This window comes from Dermacentor variabilis, chromosome 2 (genome assembly GCF_050947875.1).
Source record: "Dermacentor variabilis isolate Ectoservices chromosome 2, ASM5094787v1, whole genome shotgun sequence".
In the NCBI taxonomy this organism is placed as follows: Eukaryota; Metazoa; Arthropoda; class Arachnida; order Ixodida; family Ixodidae; genus Dermacentor; species Dermacentor variabilis.
Genome location: NC_134569.1, coordinates 100,378,626 through 100,402,310, shown reverse-complemented (window position 1 = coordinate 100,402,310; position 23,685 = coordinate 100,378,626). Strand labels below are relative to the sequence as shown.

Below are 23,685 nucleotides of genomic sequence, written 5' to 3'. Positions count from 1 at the left end.
CCCTCACCCAATCGGCTCTTTTCTTATCCCTTAAGGTTACACCTATCATTCTCCTTTCCATAGCCCCTTGCGTCGTCCTCAATTTAAGTAGAACCCTTTTCGTAAGCCTCCAGGTTTCTGCCCCGTACGCGAGTACTGGTAAGACACAGCTGTTATAAACTTTTCTCTTGAGGGATAATGGCAACCTGCTGTTCATGAACTGAGAATGCCTGCTAAACGCACCCCAGCCCATTCTTATTCTTCTGCATGTTTCAGTCTCATGATCTGGATCCGCAGTCACTACCTGTCCTAAGTAGATGTATTCCCTTACCACTTCCAGTGTATCGCTACCTATCGTGAACTGCTGTTCTCTTCCGAGACTGTTAAACATTACTTTAGTTTTCTGCACATTAATATTTAGACCCACCCTTCGGCTTTGCCTCTCCAGGTCAGTGAGCATGCATTGCAGTTGGTCCCCTGAGTTACTAAGCAAGGCAATATCATCAGCGAATCGCAAGTTATTAAGGTATTCTCCATTAACTCTTATCCCCACTTCTTCCCCATCCAGGTCTCTGAATACCTCCTGTAAACACGCTGTGAATAGCATAGGAGAGATCGTATCCCCCTGCCTGACGCCTTTCTTTATTGGGATTTTCTTGCTTTCTTTATGGAGGACTACGGTGGCTGTGGAGTCGCTATAGATATCTTTCAGTATTTTTACATACGGCTCCTCTACACCCTGATTGCGCAATGTCTCCATGACTGCTGAGGTTTCGACTAAACCAAACGCTTTCCCGTAATTAATGAAAGCTATATATAAAGGTTGGTTATATTCCGCACATTTTTCTATCACCTGATTGATAGTGTGAATATGGTCGATTGTTGAGTAGCCTTTACGGAATCCTGCCTGGTCCTTTGGTTGACGGAAGTCTAAGGTGTTCCTGATTCTATTTGCAATTACCTTAGTAAATACTTTGTAGGCAACGGACAGTAAGCTGATTGGTCTATAATTTTTCAAGTCTTTGGCGTCCTCTTTCTTATGGATTAGGATTATGCTAGCGTTTTTCCAAGATTCCGGTACGCTCGAAGCCATGAGGCATTGCATATACAGGGTGGCCAGTTTCTCTAGAACAATCTGCCCACCATCCTTCAACAAATCTGCTGTTACCTGATCCTCCCCAGCTCCCTTCCCTCTTTGCATAGCTCCCAAGGCTTTTTTACTTCTTCCGGCGTTACCTGTGGAATTTCGAATTCCTCTAGAATATGCTCTCTTTCACTATCGTCGTTGGTACCACTGGTACTGTATAAATCTCTATAGAACTCCTCAGCCACTTGAACAATCTCATCCATATTAGTAATGATATTGCCGGCTTTGTCTCTTAACGCGTACATCTGATTCTTGCCAATTCCTAGTTTCTTCTTCACTGCTTTTAGGCTTCCTCCGTTCCTGAGAGCATGTTTAATTCTATCCATATTGTACTTTCTTATGTCAGCTGTCTTACGCTTGTTGATCAACTTCGAAAGTTCTGCCAGTTCTATTCTAGCTGTAGGGTTAGAGGCTTTCATACATTGGCGTTTCTTGATCAGATCTTTCGTCTCCTGCGATAGCCTACTGGTATCCTGTCTAACGGAGTTACCAGCGACTTCTATTGTACACTCCTTAATGATGCCCACAAGATTGTCGTTCATTGCTTCAACACTAAGGTCCTCTTCCTGAGTTAAAGCCGAATACCTGTTCTGTAGCTTGATCTGGAATTCCTCTATTTTCCCTCTTACCGCTAACTCGTTGATCGGCTTCTTATGTACCAGTTTCTTCCGTTCCCTCCTCAGGTCTAGGCTAATTCGAGTTCTTACCATCCTATGGTCACTGCAGCGCACCTTGCTGAGCACGTCCATATCTTCTATGATGCCAGGGTTAGCACAGAGTATGAAGTCTATTTCATTTCTAGTCTCGCCGTTCGAGCTCATCCACGTCCACTTTCGGCTATCCCGCTTGCGGAAGAAGGTATTCATTATCCGCATATTATATTGTTCCGCAAACTCTACTAATAACTTTCCCCTGCTATTCCTAGTGCCTATGCCATATTCCCCCACTGCCTTGTCTCCAGCCTGCTTTTGCCTACCTTCGCGTTGAAGTCGCCCACCAGTATAGTGTATTTTGTTTTGACTTTACCCATCGCCGATTCCACGTCTTCACAGAAGCTTTCGACTTCCTGGTCAGCATGACTGGGTGTAGGGGCGTAGACCTGTACGACCTTCATTTTGTGCCTCTTCTTAAGTTTCACAACAAGACCTGCCACCCTCTCGTTAATGCTATAGAATTCCTGTATGTTACCAGCTATATCCTTATTAGTCAGGAATCCGACCCCTAGTTCTCGTCTCTCCACTAAGCCCCGGTAGCACAGGACGTGCCCGCTTTTTAGCACTGTATGTGCTTATTTTGGCCTCCTAACTTCACTGAGCCCTATTATATTCCATTTACTTCCCTCGAATTCCTCCAATAGCACTGCTAGACTCGCCTCACTAGATAACGTTCTAGCGTTAAACGTTGCCAGGTTCATATTCCAATGGCGGCATATATATATATATATATATATATATATATATATATAATATGATGCCTTTATGACGGCCTTAAATAGTTCGGTGAGCCTCATTTCGCAAAGCGCCGCCGCTTGAAGTGCAGAACGACCCTCGGTACTGCGGCCTTCGGGAAGGGCTGCTTTTGTGTCACCTGTTAGCTCAGTCTCGAGGCTATCCCCGAGGTTACAGAGTACATGACGATTCCGCGAAAGGTCAGGGGCATATTTATGCCCCACCTCTACCCCGCAACATGGACCCCGAGTTCCATTAGGGCCGTCGGCAGGCCCGTAGTGAAGTCATTTGGCGACGCTACGGCTCGCAAGATGGAGTGGTCTACACAGACGCAGCCAGACACCCTCGCGGCGACTTCATGACCGCGGTGGTAGCGGATCACAACGGAGGATTGATGGAACATACAACAATCACGGCTGGCTGAATGGTGGAAGCGGAGGAAACCGCGAATGCCATGGCCATGCATGCGGAAACGAATACCGTCATCAGCGACAGCAAGCAGGCCATCGGCAATTTCGTCGGTGAGAGGGCATGCGAGAAGAGGACACGATTCGCCTCGTCCAGGCTCTGGTGATCAGCAGAATAACGTATAGCATGCCGTATCACTATCACTCGCTAAACAAACGCGACCAAGAGCAAGTCGATGCCATCATCAGAGGCGCGTACAAAACGGCCCTGGGTCTCCCTGTCACCACCTCAAACGAGAAGTTAGCGGCCCTCGGGATCCACAACACCTTCGCTGAGCTGTCGGACGCGGTTATGGCTTCGCAAAAGGCCAGACTACAGAACACGGCGGCGGGCAGAGCCATCCTCCACCGGACCGGAACGGCAACGGAGCTCCGTGCCCTCGATGGGCAACGATCACTCCCGCCAGAGGTCACAGGCAAGATCAAGGCGAACCCGATACCGAAGCACATGAGTCATGAACTCCATGAAGGACGACGCAAGGCTCGCGTCGACAGACAGCGCCGACAATTCAAGGGTGACCCGTACGTAACGTACGTGGACGTGGCGGCGTACCCTGTAGGGGCCTCTTCGCGGTAGCCGCCGTGAACGGGAGCGACAACTCCTTGACCCTCGCGGCCTCCGTAAGGGCAGAGACCCCAGCTGCGGCTGAGACCATAGCCGCGGCGCTGGTAATAAAGCAAGAAGACAGGGTAGGCAGGGAAGTCCATGTCGTTACCGACTCGCAACAGGCCTGCCGTAACTTTACGAACGGACGAACACCGCTGCTGGCGGCTCAGATTCTAGGCCCGAGGCTGCAAGAATACCATCAAATCACGTGGATGCCGGGTCACGCGGGTCTGGAGGGGAACGAAAGGGCGAACGCCCTAGCTCGAGCGCTAATCAACCGAGCGGGGCAAGCCCAATCGTCTCATCAATCCCCACCCTTTACCTTCATGCCCCTACCATCCAATTACTGCGACCGACTCGAGATCCAGCGACTCAACCGCAGGATTTATCCTCCGCCTCACAAAAAGCTCAGCACTGAAGATGCCGTAGCTCTCCGACTTATACAGACTAACACATTTCCAAACCTACACAGATACAGTAAAATGTTCCCACATACATATCGCGGCATCTGCCCCTGGTGCGGCGACACACGCCCTACACTTTTTCACATCTCGTGGGGGTGCGAGGGCAAACCTCAACACTTAAAGACTCCTAGCACGTCATTTGAGCGGTGGGAGGTACAGCTGACCGGCGATACCCTGGCGGGACAAGAAGCTCTCGTCCAGCAAGTACGTCGAGCAGCCATGGCCAGTGGAGTCCTGGAATGAGGACACCACCCACTCGACCTCAAGAGCAACCACCTCGATGGTCCGAATAAATGTTTTTCTCTCTCTCTCCAAACAGGCGTACCATGTCCTCACATAACGCCCCCTAAGCGGCTTGAAAACCCTCGTGTGGACCCCCGCTCACGCGGCTGTGCCCGGCAACGCGTCGGCTCACAATTTGGCTCGAGATCTCGCGCGCCGAGCCTCGTCCGCGGACGCGGACGGCGTGAATGAGGAGGAGAGACACGAGGAACCCTGCGAGACTTATGATGAAATAGCCCATCGGTATCGCTTGAGGCGTCGTGCGCTCCCTCCACCGGCCAAGCAACTCGACAAAACGCAAGCGGTCGCGTTTCGGCGATTTCAGACAAACACATACCCACACCCAAAATACATTAACAAAATCACAGGGGGCAAGGAAAGCGACAAATGTAGGCCCTGTTCAGAAACAGGAACACTCACACAAATAATGTGGGGATGCACCTCGCTCCCGTTCTCTCATCCCCCCGTCAGCAGCGAGACTGACTGGACAGCCTGGCTCAGTTCCGGGGACGTCGACCGACAACTAGATAGTACAATGCCAGGCCGATCCGCGGCGGTGAAGCAGGCGTTGAGCGCTCCCCATACGTCTGCCGATCCCGAAGATAGTGCAATGCAGGACCGACCCCCGGAGGAGATGCAGTTCGCCATTATATGGTCCTCCTACACAGCTTCCCTGGTCATCCTTCTTTCACAGAATGGAAGGGAGCTGAATTTTTGTACAACACAGCCCTTGCCTCATTCTTGTAGAGCTCATTCCGGTACCTGATTTGGGTTTGCTCGACAGCTTTTTACAGCGATAGCTTTTTTCGGCGCTTCTCCTTTGTCAGTCTTTGGCCATTCATATCAAACTTGAAACATTAGGTGGCTCTAAATGCTACTAGAAAAAAATATTTAAGTAAATAGGAATCTACAGTGTTCGCTTTCAAACTTTGGTCTACCAGCATAGAAGTCTGATGGTTTGACAAATAGATTACGGACGCTTTCTTTTTCTTATTTTTTTAGAGCATGGACGCGTGCCTGCAAAGGCAGAATAATCTCGCGCAAGGCAGCGCTTCAGGCACTTGGCACGTTAGGCGCGTCTCATAGATCATTGTTTGCAAATACAGGCTCTGGACACCTTCTGACTTTGCCCACTGACGTAGCCCGCCAAGTTTAACGGGCGTCAGTAGCTATGGTGAGTAGCAGGAGGGCAGTAAAACAGAAGCCTGCAGATTATCGACCCCTTTACCCCTATCATATCCAAAGTTTTACAAGTGGAGTTTGGCGTAAGCTGGCAAAAAGAGATACGAAAAGTTACACGAAAAAGAACTATTAGTTGGGAGACATTAACCACCTTTAAGTTATCCGAAAACGTAAAAAGACACTTATCGTGTATCAAAACAACCTGTAAACAACCTAGTGGGCATGTTGGAGCAGCAGGGATTCAGCCGGCCATAAACCCGTTCCGTTTCTTGGTGCAGTTCGTTGCACTCGCATCAGGATCGACCAGCTGCCCGGACAAATGCCAGACGGTGACTAGCCGACTCGTTGCGGCGCTTTCAGCTTTGCACTGCGCAACTGCTTCGCCGGACCAACTTCACTCAAGTGGAAGGCCGTCATACATATCTGATGCATTGTCAGACACCCAGTGTCCTGCTTTGGCGTCTAATGCTCGATGCGCGATACCGGAAATGTTCATCTACGCACGAGTTCTGCTTCCTCATATTGATGCTTCACTATTGTCAGTTCACTATCGTCCAACTATAGAAAACGCCAGCTGTTAGCTGAACCAAGGTCAATCCAAATGGGCCGCGAAGCTTCGGGCGAAAAGCGGTTCAGTACTAATTCTCACCGACATCAGCAAGGGTGGTTATGGGAGCCGCGATTGAAGCGCAACTATGTTTGGAGGGAACAAACATTGTAAAAGAAAAAAGCGTTTTTTAATTAAAGCGGGACGCAGTTAAATTCATTCAATGAAAATAAAATTCCTGGTGAACCTTATATATTCGTGACGAATTATGAAAATACAATTTACTTAATTTGATTATTATTAACAAATACATTTCTTTTCAGTGCCTATCATTACAGAGGGCGTTGACGCCGCTATCGCTCGCACTGCAATGCCCTCTTGAAACGTGCAGAAAGGCGCACTCGTAAAGTTCACCTGTGGAAATACGCCTCCCTCAAACGTCGTGCTTTTCTGCATGTCGAAGTTTGTCTGAATTTGGTGACGCGGGTAGCTTCATCGCTTCTTAACCTATTCAGTCAAAAGTAGCGAGGTACGACCGTCAGATACTTGTGTAGTAAAAAAAAATTATGGGGTTTTACGTGCCAAAACCACTTTCTGATTATGAGGCACACCGTAGTGGGGGACAGCAGAAACTTCGACCATCTGGGGGTTTCTTAACGTGCACCTAAATATAAGCACATGGGGGTTTTCGCATTTCGCCCCCATCGAAATACGACCGCCGTGGCCGGGATGCGATCCCGCGACCTCGTGCTCAGAAAGATAATTGTGTACTTTGTTTTTGTGCGACTGCGCTGGGCGACGAGCTTGGCATCCGACGATATGATCAGCCCTCTACACCTAAAGCTTTCGTTGGCCTCCAAAGAAAGCATGTTCTGCGCAGATTTCGACAACCGTTCGGCTGTCCTTTTCCTGCATCGCTTTCCGCGCTGAAAGCTCGAAACGCCCATCAAGACGATTGGTGGGCCGTATGAATATATAGCTATAAAGTCAGGCCAACAAAACAAATTTCGCGCCTTCAAAAACAAAATAACGTCACTTCTGTTTTTAACGTATATGGCGTCGCATTAATTTTTTTCCACCGGCAGTGCTCCCTCCACATACAGATGGCGCTAAGCCCCGTGAACCACCGATGGACCGCCATGTTTTGAACGTATGGGCTCCTATGGAAGCTTCGCTACCTGGTATATTTACCTTGCTCAACCTTCCAGTGGGCATGTTGGAGCAGCAGGGATGCAGCCGGCCATAAACCCGTTCCTTTTCTTGGTGCAGGTTGGTGAAGCTCCTTCTTATTATTGTAAAAAATCGAACAATGTATTTCTGCTGCTCCTACTATGCCCCGGTGTTTTTTTACACCATTACTTCTGATTGTTTCAATGTTATCAAACTACTAATATCGTGTGGGGACATAGAAGAAAACCCTGGACCTGATGACCTGAATTTACCGCCGGAGTTAGCAGTTGTTAAAACTATTGTTTCACATGTTGACTAGGGTCATTATGAACTGAAGATAATGCTTGACGACGTGAAAGAAAGTCAAATCGCCCTAGAATAAACTGTGTCTGGTATTAACGCTAGACTTTCCATCGTAGAGGACTGCGTAAACAATTTAAATGAGTGCCAAGCTAATGGCCTGCGACAAATAGTTGCGGACACAGTTCGTGAAGAAAGTGCTGAACTTCAGAGCAGGCTAGACGATTTTGAAGACCGCACACGTAGGGAGAACCAAATTTTTTGCGGTCTTCCTAACTCGTCCAGTGAATCCCGGGCTCAATCGGAAGAAAAAGTTGAAGCTCTTGGATGCAGTAGCTTAGGTATTCAGTTACGATGTGACAGTATATCTCGAGCCCATAGATTAGGAGCATACGTAGCTGCTAAATGTCGACGAATAATTGTAAAATTTACAAGCTTTAAAACAAAAGATGCTATATTTTCTAATAAGGGCAAACTTAAAGTATCAGGTGCAAGCATTTCTGCAGACTTTTGCAAAGCAACCCGCAATTGCCAAAAGAAACTTGCCGAGTATGGCAAGGCAAGCGGATAGCCTTTTTCCTTGCGACACAATAGGATGTCCATCAATAAAAAAATGCTTCATGTACTCCTCGCTAACCAATACTGTGTACGAAATTGCCCAGATTGCAGATAGTTCTCCGCTTTCGTCGATTGCTTCTACGTCATGGCAGGATAATCCGGCAAAGAGATAGCATAAGTCTTCCAAGAGGGGGTGTCTACCGCGGGCAACATATCTTTTGTCTTTACAAACATTAGAAGTGTCATTCACAAACGAGATGATTTGTCTTCTATCCTTGATTATATTGCCGCAGATGTAGTTGTACTGACAGAAACTTGACTTTCAAGTAAAATCGCTGACAATGAAATTTTATACTGTCACAATGATTATAAATTCTTCAGATCTGATCGAAGTGGAAGAACAGGTGGTGGTGTGCTTATTCCAGTATCAACGCGTCATTTTTGTCAAGTTATTCCAGTCTGCCACTGGAAATTGCGTGCGCATGCGTTCGTTTCGGACGTCACGAAGTAATTATTTGTGCCTGTTACCGTGTACCTCAATCTTGTTCGACGTTCTGTGTTTCTTTATATGACGCTTTGAATCCTGTAGGATACCCAAATTCTCCCCTTCTAGTTTTAGGTCATTTTAATTTCCCAGATATTTTGTGGGATAGCAACCATGGCTTTATTTGTACGCATACTTATGAAAGCTCTAATTTTGTTAATCTCTGTCACGATTTCAATTTAACCCAATTAGTAAAAAAACCTGCGCGACTTACTACCACCTCCTCAAAAGTGGTAGATTTCGTCCTTACTTCAATTCCAGATCTGTTTTCACCATTTACATATTTGCCTGGGCTAAGCGACCATTGTAGCTTTCACTTTCTTTGCAACTTTCCCTTCGAGCGAGTGCCATAGCACAGCAAATTCATACGACATTATGCTAGAGCGAATAGCGCCGCTATTGACGTCGAAATGCAATCTTCTTGCGAACCGTTCCTGCGCTTCTACGCATATAATAGCGTAGAAGAGAAATGGAAATTTTATAAAACAAGAATTTTTTCGCTTATCGAGAAATATGTGCCTCAGTGCAAAATTCATTCCAAGTTTCGCTCTCCTTGGTTCTCTCCGCTGCTTAGCCATCTCAAAACAAGAAAAAAAGGATTTACAGAAAAGCAGCATCAAGTGATAAGGCTAAGCGCTGGGCAGCTTATCAAAATTGCGTCTCTGATTACAAGCGTGGACTTGAAGCGGCCAAGCGCAATTTCTTTTCAAGCACTCTTCCTTCTCTGCTTCGAAATAAACCTTGTAAATTTTGGGAAGGGGTTAGCGGTAAACCGAAACAAGATATCCCACTATTTGATGAAACGGGGAACGTCATACCATCTGATATGTGCTGTGTTGCTCTGCATAACGTATTTATATCTTCGTTTTCTGAAGGTCAGTCTTTTTCATCACCCGTATTTAATTGCCCCCTTGTTTCCCATGATGGATCCCATAATCATTGACTGGGTTGGAATAACAAACCTCATAAAGAATTTAAAGGTATCTGCACCTGGCCCTGATGAAATAACTGCTCAGTTTTTAAAATGCACTGTAACCCACTCATACATTATTTTATTTACCCTTTTCAAGCAGTCCTTAGAATGCGGTGTGCTGTAACATGTCTGGAAGGCGGGGAAGGTGGTGCCTATTCCAAACCAAGGTAACCCTTCATGCGCTATCAACTACAGAACCATCTCGTTAACCAGCATTCCCGCGAAACTTCTGGAACAGATCCTTTTCTCTAATATCGTGCTTTTCCTTGAATGTAACAACTTTTTTAGTAAATATCAGCATGGTTTCCAAAAAATGTTTTTCATGTGAGACAGAACTAGTTATGTTTACTTATCACCTGTTCTCATCTCTAGACCGATGTTCTTGCATTGATTGTATCTTTTTACACTTTGAAAAAGCCTTTGACACAGTATGCCATCGTCTCCTTCTTCTGAAGTTAAGCAAACTTAATGTTGACCCCTATTTACTTAAGTGGATTGAATACTTTCTCGACAAACGAACTCAATTCGTATCTGCTAACAATTCCGTTTCACCAACCTGTTTCGTAACTTCTGATGTGCCACAAGGCTCACTCCTTGGACCTCTTTTATTTCTTATTTACATTAACAATCTGTCGGAGAAATTGACGTCTAACATCCGTTATTATGTTGATGACTGTGTTATTTGTCGTGAAATAACTAACCAAGGTGATTCATTTTTACTTCAATCTGACCTTAACACCAATTCTTCGTGATGTAACTAGTAGTTAATGAAATTAATCGTCAACAAATGTAAAATGATGAAATTTTCGCGCAGTAGTGCTGTTTCTACATCCTCATACAAAATTAACTCTATTTTGTACTCTGTCACTTCCAATAAATATTTAGGTGTTAACATTACTAACAATCTGTCATGGCAAACTCACAATACGTGACAAACTCTGCCAATCGAACACTAGGTTTTTTACGTCGCAATTTTTTTCGCGCGCCCTCTTCCATAAACCGTACATTATATAAAATATTAATAAGGTCTCAACTAGAGTATGCTTCATGAATGTGGGATCCCGCTACAGCACAACTAACATACTTACTTGAAGCCATTCGGAGCCGCTCTGCACGTTTCATTGTATGCAATTATTCCAGCAGTGCCAGTATATCCGCCATCAAAACTAGCCTTCATCTGCCAGATCTATCATCAATAAGGAAACTCGCCCGGTTATAACTCTTTCATAATATCTGCTATACTAACCGAAAATTTAAAAATGGCCTTTTTATATCACCCCCTTATATTTCAGCGCAAATCGACCACAACGTCAATATACAATTGCCAAGTTGCCGCACAAACCTTTTCTTCAATTCTTTTCTGCCCAAGACAGCATCCGAACGGAACCACCTCCTTGCCTCGGTCACCAGCAATCCGGTTTATTCATCCTTTCAGACTGCTATATCTAGCATTGTATAATGATTCACCACTCCTCTCCGTAACGCCATCAGGCATGTTAAATCAGTATTTTAAATAAATAAAAAATAAACAGATAAATAAATGAAACAACACAGTTTTTGTTTCATGTTATGGACGGATAAGGCGCGTGACCTGCAGTGCCTTGGGGCTGCATGCTCGTTGCTGTTATCGAGCGCACGGAACCGTCTATCCTCCTTGAACTCGAAGCCATCTCAGGAACATAACTTTTGAATTATGAATGTGAAAATACCATTTTTCGTTTGTATTCCGCGGTTAGATCCTAAAGTCAGCGTCTCCCTGTAAATGAAGAAATTAACCATCTCCTTGCGATTCTTGTCCTAAACATAATTTTTGATTGGCCAAAAGACATGGATAAATATCTAACATCGTGTCGCGCATCGGCCTGTTGACTCTGCATCCTCTATTTTTGTGTCAATTCACAGTAATCGAGAGGTATTTGACGGTAGGCATTTCTCGACTGTGGCGAAACAACGGCCTAGGCCGAATTGGTAGGAATTTTCACGAACGCTTGCAGCTTTAATGCACCTAACCACTTCCACAGTGGCCAATTGGGTACTACGGTACCGAAAAGACTATAGAAACAATTATTCATGAAAAGTGAGTTCGCCCATCTTCCAGCTGACGATGAAAAAAGAAGCTACGGGAAACGCTCTCGGTGGAAATTTGCTGCGCGTCCCTCATTGTACTGTGCCTCATCGTCTCTCAAATGTGTGTTCGTGTGTTCGTGTGTTCATGTGTTCATGTGTGTGCGTGTGTGTGTATGTGCGTGCGTGCGTGTGTGCGTGTGTGCGTACGTGTGTGCGTGCGTGTGTGCGTGCGTGTGTGCGTGCGTGTGTGCGTGCGTGTGTGCGTGCGTGCGTGCGTGCGTGCGTGTGTGTGTGTGTGCGTGCGTGCGTGCGTGCGTGCGTGTGTGTGCGTGTGCGTGTGCGTGTGTCTAGAGAGCTCCTGAACAATATTTTTCAATGTGATGAAAGCGGTCTAAACAGTGCATTCGAAGCTTCAAAGAGGGGCCACGTAATCCTACCGCATTTCTATCGCATTTACCGCTAAGTCGTCACTGATCTTTTCTTAATTGTTATCGCTACTTTGTTCTAGTTCTATCTTTTTCTTCTTTTTCTTTTTATCCTTATCATCTACCGCAGAAAATTAGGTGCATGACAATGGTAATCTCTCCATCGCACATTAAAGGAATACGGGCACGTAATTTTAAACTTGGTAAAGATCTACCACGTGTTTCTAGACTAGCAGTATGACGATAAGTGGTGTCCAAATTCATGCCCCAGCGATTGCTGGTTCTGGGTAACAGAAGGTAACCTCGAGGACCATGCTATAGAGAGCGGCATGCGCCGGAAGCGGTCACGGTACGGAAAGCGCTTCAATGACGCCATGTTTGGGTCACAACCGTGCTCGCCACCTAGTAGTAAGTATTAAGGTTGGAAAACGCTTAAAGATACAATGAATTCATACGAAAGTTCGTGTCGGAAAGCTGGCCCGGTGCCATCCACATTACCGTGACGCCATTACGTAGAGCCAGATTTTCTGATAGCGTGAGCACTACGACTATAGCTACGATGGAGTTTCTCATATAAAAAAAGCAGGATACAAAGAGTGTCGCGCACATTTCTTTTGACTACGTATGCGCGTGACAGCTGCAGTTCTCGTAGAAACAGCAAGGAACGTAGCCACTCAATGGATTGCGATTCCATAACGGGCTTCACGACACGCACACCATCTTCGTACGTAAACAATAAGTGATTGCGAAAAGCAAGTATGATAGTAAGGTAGTAAGCAAGCTATGATGTATGCCAGCACTTTTTCTGGCATTCAGATATTTGTACACCCAGTCAATGAAAAAAGAGCTACAAGTCGAAAATTTTATGTCAGTTCACCTTACAAGTACGTCTGTGCGTCTTACCAACAAACTAGGCAGCACTTGTGCTCCCCTATTTCTTTTCTTTTTCTGACCGTAATTTCGCGTTTTTTTTCTTTTGGTATTACTGCGTTTTCGTTGCGCAAGCACGTATATAAAACAGTTGTACTTTCTTTTGTTTTCTTAATATGTAGAAAAATATCTTCAACAAAGCAATTTCAATGAATTAAAGGTTTCCCTTGAATTCGTGTTATTCGTTCACACGTCACTGAAAACGTAAAAGAAAACTAAGTGTGTGACGTACGGTAGAACTTTGCCTTGAAATTAATTGCGACCGTTATACTTATCAGTACCCACGCCTACTCATTAAATATTTCGGGCTTGCAGACACGCCGTGTTGGAAAATCAGCTTATACAATGCCATTGTGCTCTGGTTTATCTCCTGTTCTTGTTTTCTTTGAGTGAGTTAAACGGAAACAAACATCGCATTAAAGAGACGATAGACAGAAAAAAATATTTCAGCCGTGTTAGTAAGTTACTCTACTGCAATACCTTAAAAGCCACACTATCCTTGACAATAGGCTTCGTAAGCCGTGAATTTAGTAATAACGAAAGATGGGTTTTGATGGCGCTTTCAAGTTCTCGCCCCAGCTCGCCTTGACGTCAGGAATTTTTACGGTGCCTGGTCATGACTAATCAATTTTTTTCACCTATAAACCTGTACAGCACTGTATTCCCAAGGAGCCAGAGACTGAACCTTACAAGTTTCTAGAACTTATATTCTTCCAGAGAGTGCGTAATACAAGAAAAGATATTGAAATTCATGACGTTCCACTGACGTAAAGGCGCCTGACGTTTTGGCCCGAAATTTAAAGAAAGAAAGAGTTGAACGTCTAAACCTTCAAAATCCTATCGTCGCGAACTTAATGAAATACAGTATTGAAAGGCTACCTCATTAGTCTGAACTACCACCGTGGTCTAAACTAATACGGTGTTTCGCTTTAAAGTGCCCTTGAGCACAACCGATTCGCCATTGTTTTCAGCACTTCTCGAGAAATTACCACCGCTTCCGCAACGCGCTAGGAGTATGCCGTAAGTATTGATCACTCGGCGTTGCCGCTGCGGACAAACAGGTAACGACAATGTTTTCGCGTTTTGCGCCCTTGAGGATTTCGTGGGGGAAAACGGAAAAGCCGGGTGCATCGGTCACCTTGATAAAGTTGAGAATCTTGTTGAAGCTCTCTTTGTTGCATATTGGTGGTCCCGGTCCTTCCAAGTGCAAGTTCACGCCGTCAAATTTTCCGGGCTCTACAAGTGAATCGAGTGTCCTGAAGAACTTTTCCTCGTCGTTTTTCGTGCTCAGTCGGTTGAGCATGCTATTCGTGTGTGCTCCACCACCGTAGCTGTAGAGAACCTTAAGCTTTGGCTGACGTCTCTTTAGTAAGGCTACATCTTTCTCTATATCTGCAAGCAGAAAAAAAAACAATGTTATCCGCAAATGCATGCGAATAGCAAATTATACACTATATAAAACCACCAAATGTTTATGAGGTCGGTCTTGCACCTCTTGGAATTCTTAGTGGCTTGATTGGCAATGTCCGAAATCTACCCGAGACTCGGCTGAAAACTGTCCATTAGATCCGGTGTAATTTCTTTACTATACTCGACTCCTTCCAAACGTTTCACTTCATTCCCCCGGGCTATCTGCGGACTGAGCCACATTGGAGAAACGGCTGGAGCTTACATATTTTTTTAATGAGAATCGAGCCTCAACGTTCTAGTCATACGCCCAGTTGTGTAGCCAGGCATGCTTTCTTTCTTTTTTTGAGAGAGGGGGGGGGGGGCAGAAGCATGTGACCGGAAACCGGGCGGGCAGTAGGGGAGGAGGCTGTACAGGTGGCATCCAGGTACACAGAAATTTAGGGGGAGGGGAGGGCGATCCCATACATGCAATATTTAGGTCGATAAGCAACCGAAATACAATTTAGCCCAAACGATTTCTCACATGTACACAGATGATGTTGAACGCACACAAACACACGAACTTTGCGCACAATTGATGATGCGACAGCTACCGCCTTCGGGTTACTAAGTGTCTCCAAAATCGCATACCTAAAGACCACGCCGGAAAGTGGCGCACCTGCCTGAGAAAGCGGGCCCATTTTGCGATACAGGAACTCTCCGGTCCTGTTGTCCGTCTCCAGGTAAGAGTAGACGACGTGAGTGCACTTCTTGACGGGAATGCCGTGGAGATCGAAGCGCATCACGCCCGAATTCATGAAGCCGTCGTACCGCACGAAGCACACCAGAGGCGCACGTTGCTTAGAGCGTGCTTGGCGCTTGTCGTCATCATAAATGTCAAGGTAGAACTCCCTATTCCTGTGGTAGTAATCCTCATAAGCCGTCATATTCCGAAGCTCACCTGCGCCACCTGGCGGGAAGGAAGAGAGTCCCGATATATACAATGCACTGGAGCTTATTTCCAATTATGGAAAGAGAATTTTTGTTACACTGGAAAGAGGCGAAGTACCTTGAAACAATCGTGCACAGCGCTGACATGGAAAGAGTCTGCACTTTTCTTTCCGAGAGCACAATCCGCCGGTTGTTTCTCTTAACGTAACAGACGTGTAGGCATCGTTCATTGAAGGTGCAATTGAGCGCTGCCATGCTGGTTCACGCACGAGTAGTGGCGTAGCCAAGCAAGGCATATAAAGTAAGAGAGAACTTCATGGCAACAACAATAATTGTGTGTTTCTAAACGCGCTGCACAAATTTCCAACACACAACTTATGCCCTCAAGGAAATATATAAATAAACATGGCATACTTTAAGAAGCTCGCAGAATAACAATTCCATCCGCGTTACACTCCTATACTGCTATATTCCGGGTAAATTCGATCCAACAGCTCGAAACTGTTCCAAAAGCCCATAACCTTCTCATAAATTCTGTCATCCCGTTCCTTAGAGTAGATATCCTGTTGCTACAAATGCGCAAGGAGCAATGACTTCCTTCGCGGCGTTTAAACACGGAACGGACGTTACTAACGGCGTCTGCCATGCTAGCGCTGCCAGAGCCTGTCGCTCGTCGACTCCTCCGGACGTTGACGTCGCGATAAGCAGCAATGTTCTTCCTGTAGCTCATAGGACGCCGTCGGGGCCATGTGAATATGAATATAATGTTCAGAGGCAGTCCCTAGCGTCCGTTCCGTGGCACCGTCACAATAGACCATTGCCAGTTGAAACGATTTTCACATATCGCCGACAGAAGGCATGGCAGCTGAAGGCAACCAAGGGACTACTTCGGCTTTTGAAAGAGACGGGCTTGGACAAGCGGCTGTGACAGTGATGTCACGTACCACGCATGAGTGACGTACTGTAACTGACGATGTGTGTGCTGTGCTATGTGCTCTCTCTCTCTCTCCTTCCCATCTTCCATCCCACCCATACCGCTCCCATGTGTAGGGTATCAAACCGGCTGAGCTAAACTGGTTAACCTCCCTGCCTTTCCTTCTCCACTTTTTCCTTCCTTCCCTCGACGGGCTGCGATTGTTTCTCCAGACCAGCAACCTAGAAAGCGCCTCTTTTTACAATTAATGCTCCGAAATTGCCACTGGGGAACTGTGATGCACTTTTAACGAACCTTTCGCGAACATTTAACGCACCTTTTATAGCGCAGAGGGCCTTAGCTTGAGCTCCGTACAATTTCCATTTTCTAACCACAAGGCCAAATATGCTGAGTGTCAACTAACCTTTAATTTATACTTGCGTAAGAGGATGACAAAATTAATCAAGCTGGGCTAGGCTACTAGGTTACGTTTCCGTAATGTTATATATGTAGGCTATCTTCACTGCCATGACCAGTCACTTGATATGTGTCAGTAAACGGGAGTACGAGACACCGATGTCAACGCCCCGCTGAGATTCCTGTACGGACACCACTTGACCTCGCAGATTTTGACAGCTTGCGGCCAAAGCTATTAATTAATTTTTAGTAATCGTAAGGAATTAAGCTTCTGGAATTTACAATTCCGAAACAGCAGATTTGGTTGTGAGGTAAGCCGTAGTGGAGATCTCCGGATTAATATTGACAATATGCGGTTCTCTTTAACGTGCACACATTTATAAGTACCTGAGCCTGTTTGAATTTTACCCCTACAGAAATACGTCCTCTGCATCCGCAGATGATCGGCGACATTGTGCTCAGTATCAGAACACCGTCGTTACGCACTGAGCACAAGCGGTAGGTCTTGTTAGTGGTTATACCTTTACTCAAAGATTAAAAAATAACTATGGCCGGCAACTTCTGTAGACGCTTACTGGCCATATGCAAGCCCACATGCGCAAAATTACGGTCTGAAATTGTTCACGTAATCCTGATGTCAGGGGCACGGAAATACGCATGGGGTGGAAAGACAATGGACTAGAAAGGCAGAAAATACAAGTGTGTCATCCTGTCAATCCTTCTCTACGTGCGTCTATCTCCTCGCGCCTGATTCCCGAATGTACGCTGAAAATTCAGTGACGTCAGCAACCTTATTACGACTTAATGGCACAAAGCGCAAAATTTCTTGCGATTTTCCTGACCATGTAACGGCTATACCTTTCCAAGTCGTTCGGGTAGCCTCCACATAAATTCTCATGTTGGGAACAGCGAATGCTGCTGCTGCCACCAGCGCAGACCATACCAGCGCCAGCGACCACATGTCACCTGCAAGTGGGAAATGCAGCAGTTTACTGAGGATATTTTAGCGGAACCACATGCGCAATTATCTTGAACAAGTTACGCGTTATCGAAGCGGTTGCGATTCCAGAAGAGCTTATTGTGCTGTCTTATTCAGCGTGAATGTTAAAAGATTGAGGGTGCGACGGGTACACTAAAAGCATATATCATTCTGCAATCACCGAAAAAATAGAACTTCCGGGCAAGAAACAACTAAGCGCGCAGTTTCACAATGGCAAAGAAAAGATGGAGTACTGGCGTTTGACTTTGTGCACGTTTCTCTGTTAGCGTAGCAAAATGAAACGAGCGCTCCATAACTGTCAACTTTCGTGGGAGTACAAATTCTGATGACGAGCGCAAGTCTTGTAAAAACGGTCTTATTTGTGACAAGGAGCAGCCATTGCCATCAAAAGGTGTGAACTTCTTTGTTAATGCGAAAGCGTTGAGGTGGTTAGGGGCTCCGTGTCGTCTTCTTCGTGGTCTTGTGAGCGAAAACTCATTCCGAACCATGCATACCCAACCACATAGGCCCTCCATGTAACACAGAGACGTTACAGAACTAATTGAATCTCTCAAAATGAAATGCTTCAGGAAAATGGTAAAGCACCAATCACACACAACCTACAGATATGCTGAGGTCAGATTGTAATTTGAATATATGAAAAAAAAATAATTCTGTTAGGCGGAACCTCAAACAAGACCCCCTTTCCAGCGTTTGTACAATTAAAAAAGCGACGTGGCCGGTTCCTTGCAACACCATCCAGATGGCGCACGCCCCCGCGCATGCGCGGCCCACGCAAAAGGCTGTGTTTCTACCAGAAAGCTCGCCTTCGTGCATAGCCTTCGCCGCCAGTGTTTCCCGGTAAATATTATGGTTACTTAAGCTGCAGTTGCCGCGAAGCGTAAGAAGTAGTCAGAGATCTTTGAATGCTATCGCGTTTCACTTGGAAAGGCGAAGCCTAAGTGTCCTCCAGATTTTCTTTCCCGTTTCATTATTTTTATATGCCGTTGTTCATACTGCCCTCTCTTATGTACATCATTTATCAGAAGCAGCTGAATTGCTCTGGAAGCTTAAGCGATCACAGCAAGCCCCTCTCCTCTCTACTCTTACTTTTTGCTACATATTTCTGTGTCTTTTCCTCGCAATGAGGATTTCGCACACATAAACTTCTTGAGAAGTGCCTCAAGTAAGGCTGGACGATGTTGCAGAATTTGAAATTCGATCTTCTCGCACCTGGTTCAACAATGTAACGTTGACGTGACCGCCGTCAGCTAAGCCATTTCTTCTTCTGCTTCATTTTACCCCTGCCCTTTTCATTGGTACAATTTACCACTCGGACAAGTCGATTGTCGTCTTTCGTTCAAGTCGCCTTTGGGCGGTTGCTTTGCAATGTTTGCATCGCGACGCTAAACCAAGTGCTCTACCTAATAAACTGACATCATTAACCTCGTAGAGCGTACATGACATTTATAGTGACTCAGTGGCATTAAGCAATAAATTGGCTCGACTGCTTCGAACCTTCTTAAGTAATATACTACCTAACAGGCAGCGAAGGACCCCACGCTACACACCCCACGCTACTCACGCCGCTAAGTACAGACAATTAGAAGCCATCACCATCGGTGATCGTCGCCACAAGGTCAGTGCCTACGAGAAGGCCCTCGACTACACGGTGAAGGGAATCATCAGGGGAATCCGTTGGAGGAAGACGCCAAGTCCATTCACACCAGCATCGTTCACGCACGCAACCCTCATGACCTGGCACCCAAACGGCGCAGTAATACCAAGACGGTCATAGTGGCCTTTGAAAGAACGCGAGTGCAGTCTTACGTCAGGTACGGCGGTGCCCTCCTTCGCTGCGCCTTGCATTGCACGCAAATCGACATGTGTCACTGCTGCGGGAGACTCGGTCACCACATGGACGTATGCACCAATCCTCAGAATAAAGTGTGCCATGGTTGTGACGTCCTTAGGCCCCGACCCCCAGTGCTCCCCCGGTTGCAAGTTGTGCGGAGGAACATACATGACGGCGGATCGCAACTGCCGCGCAAGATACAAGACACCCTAGGTCGTGACAAAGAGGCAATGGGAACGACATAGGGATACCGAGGAGGCAGAGGCGGCCCCCAAATCCACGAGCCCCGCCTGCAAGCCCCGCTCGAGATCCCGGACCCGCAGCCGAGGCCGCTCTCGGTCCCGGAGCCACACCCCAGAGCCCCGGCAGCAGCAGCAGCAATGCCGGTCTCGCAGCCGCACCCCCAGAAGGACCCTAACGAGAGACACCGAGACCACCGAGAAGGTGAACCGGGCAGATGCGGTCACGGGAAAACGAGCACCAACCGCGAAGGCTGGCGACAATACACCTGCTAAAACAGAGACTGAGATAACAAAATTAACACGGGAGATACAAGCGCTGCAAAAGCAAATAGAATAACACATGCAGACAAAGATTCGCGCCATAGACGACCTCATACAACAACTTCAGCATGCCGGGAAAACGGTACCCATACAGAGGCTATGCAGGAAACTCAAGAAGAACCCATAGAGGAGGTCGTATGCCCTGACACTAAACGCAGACCCACTCCCACACAGGCCACACAGGCCACGCAGGGAACAGAAGAGGAAACCAAAGAGGACGACGAGGTTGAATTCCCCGATATTAAACGGAGACCCACTCCCACCCTTACAGAGGCAACACGACCCAAGCGCACGTGCGCAGCAATAAGCGACATACGAATAGATGCACTCGAGAATCGCTTAAGCGATCTCGAGGAAACCATCATCGCGTCCATCACGCGTACCATCAAGCGGAGCTTGGAAAGCGTTCGCCTCAGACTGTCCAGATTAGAAGCCGCGAACAGCACGATCGTACCGTCGCATAGGGAAGCGGCGCAACACATGTAACATATAAACATGCCCGACACCCATCGAAACAACATCAACCGATATAGCAGTGGAACTGCATAAGTTACCGAAACAAACGAGCGCACTTACAACAATACCTGAAAGCGATCCCCGAACACCAAAACGTCATCACACTGCAAGAAACGAACGGTCCCGCCAAACTCGCGGGGTACCTGTCTATAACAGGCAAGGCAGAGAAACCAAGCGTCACCACGTTGGTCAAGCAAGCGCACACAACTATCGAACACGACCCCAAAATCGGAGACATTGAAAACGTCCTCGCAGAACTAATTCCACCACGCAAGACACGCCGAAGCATCTTCATATTCAACGTCTACAGCAGTCGCAGATGCCGCTAGCACCGCTTCCAGGTCCTCGTCAAACAGGCAATCGACATCGCCCAGGGGCAACAGCTGTTCATTAGTGGGGGCGACTTTAACGCGGTGCACACGGCGTGCGGTTGCAAGCGCGATCACCCCAAAGGCACGCATCTATGGGCAACAGCGCAATACGCCAGACTCGAGCTGGTCACCGACCCCGCGGCACCAACAAGGCAGGGCAACAGCGTCAGCACTTACACGACGCTGGACCTTACTTTTACGTGCAACACATGCAAAGTCACTTGGACAAACACCATGCAAGACTTGGGAAGCGATAACTACATTATTTCCATAGAAGCAGAAGACGGCACGCAGGAGCACAATGCTGGTCGTCAAATGAAGATCAAAAACTGGAATCAGTTACGCAAACATCGTGACAAACAACAAGTGGAAGATATCAAAGACACAGAACAATGAACCGACCAACTACGGTGGGATATCGAGCGCGTGAAGCTAACGATCCCGTCGACAGCTGGGCTCGAGACAATGGACTGCCGATTGCTGTACACGTGGGAAGCCAAAACCCACCTGCACCAGCGATGGAAACAACAAAGGAGATTGCGTAAACGGATAGCGCAGCTCAACAAAGAAATAGAAAAGCACCCGTTTAAACTGCAACAAAAACAATGGGAAGAGAAATGCGCGGAGATGGATGGTCAACTCACCACGCGTTGTACGTGGCAGATACTCCGACACCTGATTGACCCGCCAACATCAACACCACACACATGCAAGGCATATATAAAATCATACACGGTTACGGGGGAACGGAACAACAATTCCTACAGGCATGCTGAACGCCTTTACATATTTCAAACGCCACCGCAAATATATCCGGACTACTCGGTAGAAAGCAACGCCACCCTAGACGTGAAATTTTCTGTTTCCGAAATCAAGCCGGTCCTCGTCAAACTCAACACGAAGTGGGACCCTGGCCCCGATCGAATATCAAAGAGGACACTACGTAATCTCGATAACGGTTCGATCGGGAAACTCACAAAATACATTAACGAGTGTTGGGCGCGCGGCAAGCTACTCCAGCAATGGAAAGAAGCAAAGATCATGCTGATACCGAAACCCGGCAAGAAATTGCGGCTGGAGAACCTGCGCCCCATCTCCCTCACGTCCTGCGTAAGCAAGATGATGGAGCACGCGTTTCTCAATAGGCTCACGGATTACCTAGAAGACAACGAATTATTTCCACACACCATGATTGGGTTCAGAAGACATCTCTCCATGCAAGACGCCCTTCTGCAACTAAAACATCAAATCATAGACAATCCGAGGCGCTCGACGAGAGCCATCCTCGGGCTGGACTTGAAGAGCGACTTCGATAACGTTCGCCATGATGCCATATTGCGACAAATAGACAAGCTAAATCTCGGACTGCGAACGTACAACTACGTCCGAGACTTCATCACGTGAAGAACCGCTCGCATTGCGAGTGGGACAACTAGAGTCAGATCAAATGAACATAGGGAGCTCGGGCACACCGCAGGGATGATGATCTTCAACCTCGTCCTGCTGGCGTTACCCGACCGATTGCTTCAAATCGAAGGACTGCATCACACGCTATACGCGGATGATATTACGATCTGGACGACAATGGGCAGCGACGGAGTGATCGAGCAACGTCTACAGCAGGCCACCCAATGCGTGGAAAACTACCTCGTGGGCACTGGACTCGCCTGGTCATTCCTGAGCGGTGGAAGTCCAGCCGCTTGATACCACTCCTGAAGCCTGGAAAGTCGCCACTTGACCTAGCATACTACCGACCCATTGCGCTGTCCAGCTGTGTTGGGAAGGTCATGGAAAGAATGATTCTCACCCGCCTAGAGTGGTATCTTGAGCGCCACAACGTATACCCCGATGCCATGGCTGGTTTTAGAAGAGGCCGTTCCTCTATTGACAACGTCATCGACCTAGTCACGTCTGTACAACAAGAAAAACACCACAAGCGTATATCGGTTGCACTATTCCTCGACGTGAAAAGCGCCTATGATAATGTAACGCATGAAGCCATCCTTGATGCCCTGGAAAATAATGGAATTGGTGGACGCATGTTTCGGTGGATTCGGAGCTATCTATTCAAAAGATCCTTCTTTGTGCACAGTGCAGATGGCCGAACTGCTGACCATTACACTAACCGTGGCGTCCCTCAGGGCGGGGTTCTTAGCCCCACTTTGTTCAACCTTGCAATCCTTGGCCTTGCCGACGTTCTACCACATACAGTAAACCTTTCCATATATGCTGACGACATATGCATATCGGCCTCGGCAGTTACACGTCTCCAGGTGCGTGCACGACTCCAAAAAGCAGTGACCCTAACATCATCGTACCTGCGTGCGCAAGGCCTCAGCATTTCGACCGAGAAGTGCGCCTTAGTCGCCTTTACCCACAAGCCCATGACCTGGTACCCCATTTCTATTGACCACCAACCAATTTCCTACGCAAAAACTCACCGATTCCTAGGCGTTATTATAGACAGAGACCTTTCATGGAGCTCCCACATAACATACTTGAAGAAGAGGCTTACTTCTATCTCCCATATATTAAGGTTTCTTGCCGGTAAAACGTGGGGCACATCCGTGGCATCTATGCTTCAACTATACAGGACGCTCTTCCTAGGTTACTTGCGATACAGCACACCAGTGCTATCCAA

At 46.9% G+C, this 23,685-nt stretch overlaps 1 protein-coding gene across 1 annotated transcript in view; it reads right to left on the bottom strand.

Annotated features, from left to right (window-relative positions):
• LOC142572398 (putative chitinase 10) overlaps nt 1–21,346 on the bottom strand; it is a 64,167-nt gene extending 42,821 nt beyond the window's left edge. The window contains exons 1-4 of the mRNA XM_075681486.1: nt 21,239–21,346; nt 17,619–17,726; nt 15,159–15,449; nt 14,229–14,482 (exon numbers count right to left, since the gene is read on the bottom strand). Coding sequence (XP_075537601.1) covers nt 14,229–14,482; nt 15,159–15,449; nt 17,619–17,721 — 648 coding nt within the window. The 5' untranslated portion in view covers nt 17,722–17,726; nt 21,239–21,346. The remainder of the gene's footprint in view (nt 1–14,228; nt 14,483–15,158; nt 15,450–17,618; nt 17,727–21,238) is intronic.
• Nucleotides 21,347–23,685: the final 2,339 nt, after the last annotated feature.